Source organism: Urtica dioica, chromosome 5 (genome assembly GCF_054948205.1).
Source record: "Urtica dioica subsp. dioica isolate 48M chromosome 5, U.dioica_male_clone48M_v1_H2, whole genome shotgun sequence".
Taxonomy (NCBI): domain Eukaryota; kingdom Viridiplantae; phylum Streptophyta; class Magnoliopsida; order Rosales; family Urticaceae; genus Urtica; species Urtica dioica.
In genome coordinates this window covers 35,190,657-35,194,115 of record NC_142760.1, presented here as the reverse complement: position 1 = coordinate 35,194,115, position 3,459 = coordinate 35,190,657, and the positions used below count along the sequence as shown (strand labels likewise).

At 50.2% G+C, this 3,459-nt stretch overlaps 1 protein-coding gene across 1 annotated transcript; it reads left to right on the top strand.

The window, feature by feature from the left end:
• Positions 1-331: 331 nt before the first annotated feature.
• On the top strand, positions 332-1,546 carry LOC149398098 (uncharacterized). Its single transcript, XM_089614444.1, has one exon. It carries the CDS (start codon positions 332-334, stop codon positions 1,544-1,546), a length of 1,215 nt encoding a protein of 404 aa, XP_089470570.1.
• Positions 1,547-3,459: the final 1,913 nt, after the last annotated feature.

Genomic DNA, 3,459 nt, shown 5'->3' with positions numbered 1-3,459 from the left:
AGTGGGTCAAATTGCTCAAGCTCAAAGCAATAGACCACAAGGGAACCTTCCAAGCAACACCAACGGCAACCCGAAGGACCAATGCAACGCAATCACTCTTCGCAGCGGGTTAGTACTTGAGAACTCAAACAAGGGGAAGGAAAAAGAAGGAGACGGTGCATCATCATCAACACCACCACAGCCCATGCCTACCTCCTCGACTCCCTTGCACGCCCCCGTGCCATTTCCTCAACGGCTCAAGAACAACAAGCTCGACGAGCAATTCGGGCGGTTTGTGGAGATGCTCAAACAACTCTGAGTCAACATTCCGTTCGCCGATGCCATCGTACAAATGCCGAGCTATGCGAAGTTCATGAAAGACATCCTCTCCAATAGGCGCCGGATCAACGATTGTAGCACAATCACACTTTCCGAGGAGTGCAGTGCTATAATCCAAAGAAAGCTTCCACCAAAAATGAAAGATCCGGGAAGTTTCACCGTACCATGCGCCATAGGGGACCTCTACTTCGAAAAGGCGTTGTGTGATTTGGGAGCTAGCATCAACCTCATGCCATTCTCCATCTTTCAAAAGCTTGGCATCAGAGAAGTGAAATCCACGCGAGTGACACTCCAAATGGCGGACCGGTCCATCAAATACCCAAGAGGCATCATCGAAGACGTCCTTGTCAAGGTGGATAAGTTCATCTTCCCCGCTGATTTCGTGGTGCTAGACATGGAGGAAGACACAAATATCCCTATCATATTGGGAAGGCCATTCCTAGCTAACGGAGGAGCCTTGATCGATGTCCAAAAAGGCGAACTCAAGTTAAGGGTGCAAGATGAGGAAGTCATCTTCAACGTCTTCAAAACCATGAAATACCCGAAAGAAAGCGACGATATATTCCGGGTCGATTTTTGTGATGCGGTCATTGACGATAATTCTTGCCGCTCGGATGAGCCTCTTGAGGTATGTCTTCTTAACTCGTGTGATTCCGCTAACGAAATTGTTACTTGTGCAGCCTTAGAATACGCGAATTACATGGATGGGTTCGAGCCCAATACAAGGAAGTATTTCGAGGAGCTAGGAGAAAGCCCGAAGCCACGCAAACCATCCATGGAGGAGCCTCCGGAGATCGAACTCAAGGAGCTGCCTTCTCACCTCCGCTACGCCTTCCTTGGAGCTGAGAAGACTCTCCCGGTCATCATATCCGACCACCTCACCGGCGAGCAAGAAGACAAGTTGTTGCGAGTGTTGCGATCCCATATGCCGACAATTGGATGGACTCTTTCCGACATTAAAGGAATTAGTCCATCTTTTTGCACGCATCGCATCCTCATGGAAGACAACGCCCGTCCCTCCATTGAACATCAACGAAGGCTCAACCCAGCAATGAAGGAGGTGGTGCGCAAAGAGATATTGAAGTGGCTCGATGCCGGAGTAATCTACCCAATCTCCGACAGCTCATGGGTTAGCCCGGTCCAATGCGTTCCAAAGAAAGGTGGAATGACGGTGATTCGAAGCGAAAACAACGAACGTATCCCGACTCGCACCGTCACCGGCTTCTGAATATGCATGGACTACCGCAAGCTCAACACCGCCACCCGGAAAGATCACTTTCCTCTACCCTTCATCGACCAAATGCTTGACCGCCTTGCTGGCCACGAATGCTATTGCTTCCTCGACGGCTACTCCGGATACAACCAAATCGCCATCGCTCCCGAAGATCATGAGAAGACAAAATTCACGTGTCCATGAATGCCCTTCGGCCTATGCAACGCACCGGATACCTTCCAAAGGTGCATGATGGCCATATTCTCCGACATGGTCGAACACACTATAGAGGTATTCATGGACGACTTCTCTGTTTTCGGTGCTACTTACGACGTTTGCGTCAAGAATTTGTCTAAGGTGTTAGATCGGTGCGTGGAAGCCAACCTCGTGCTCAATTGGGAGAAATGCCATTTCATGGTGAAAGAAGGGATTATTCTAGGCCATCGGGTCTCCGCACAAGGGCTGGAAGTAGACCGAGCAAAGATTTCCACGATCGAGAAACTACCTCCACCAATCTCGGTCAAAGGTGTGCGGAGCTTCTTGGGGCATGCGGGCTTCTACCGGAGGTTCATCAAAGACTTCTCGAAAATCACAAAACCTCTTTGTGGTCTCCTCGAGAAGGATGCAAAGTTCATATTCACCAACGAGTGCATGGAGGTATTCATCACGCTCAAGAACAAGTTGAGCACCGCCCCGGTGATAGTGGCACCCGATTGGAGCGAGCCGTTCGAGATGATGACCGATGCGAGCAATTTTGTCGTAGGTGCAGTTCTTGGGCAGCGAAGAGGAAGAGCCTTCCACACAATCTACTACGCAAGCCGAACCCTAAACGATGCCCAAATCAACTACACCACCACCGAGAAGGAGCTCCTTGCGGTGGTCTTTGCCTTTGACAAATTCCGACCTTATGTCATTGGCAACAAGACCATCGTCTACACCGATCATGCGGCGGTCCGACACTTGATGGCTAAGAAAGATGCAAAGCCGCGGCTCATTCGATGGATCCTCCTCCTCCAAGAATTCGAGTGGAGATCAAAGACAAGAAAGGGACGGAGAATCTCGTAGCCGATCACCTCTCATGCCTAGAAGACCTCACCCACATCCACGACCAAAAGGTGCCTATCGACGACAATTTCCGAGACGAAAATTGCTCGCAGTGGAGAAGGTGGCAACACCATGGTACGCCGACATCATCAACTTCTTGGTGAACAACAAGATGCCTCCGGACTACAACCACCACCAGAAGAAGAAATTCCTCTCCGACGTTCAACGATACTATTGGGAAGAGCCGATCCTTTACCGGCAGTGCGCAGATTCAATAGTCCGTCGATGCGTGCCCGACGACGAGATGCTCTCCATACTCAAACATTGTCATTCTCTAGAGTGTGGAGGACATTTCGGACACAATCGCACAACGGCTAAGATGCTTCAAAGCGGCTTCTTTTGGCCGAACCTCTTCCGAGATTGCCGTAATTTCGTCATGTCATGCGACCGATGCCAACGGACGGGAAACATCTCGAACCGGAATGAGATGCCATTGAAGAACATAATGGAGATAGAGCCGTTCGATGTTTGGGGGATAGACTTCACGGGTCCGTTCCCTCATATGGAAACAAGTACATCCTTCTCGCGGTCGATTACGTGTCCAAATGGGTGGAAGCAAAGGCTACTCCAACAAGCGACGGCAAAGAAGTGATCCGCTTCCTTAAGCACAACATATTCACACGTCATGGCACACCGCGAGCAATCATAAGTGATGGAGGCTCCTACTTTTTCAATCGTTAATTCGCTGCGCTCCTTGCAAAGTATAGTGTCACTCACCGGAAGGCATTGGCGTATCACCCTCAATCCAACGGTCAAGCCGAAGTCTCTAACCGCGAGATAAAGAAGATCTTAGAGAAGACGGTGGGAAGCTCGCGCAAGGACTG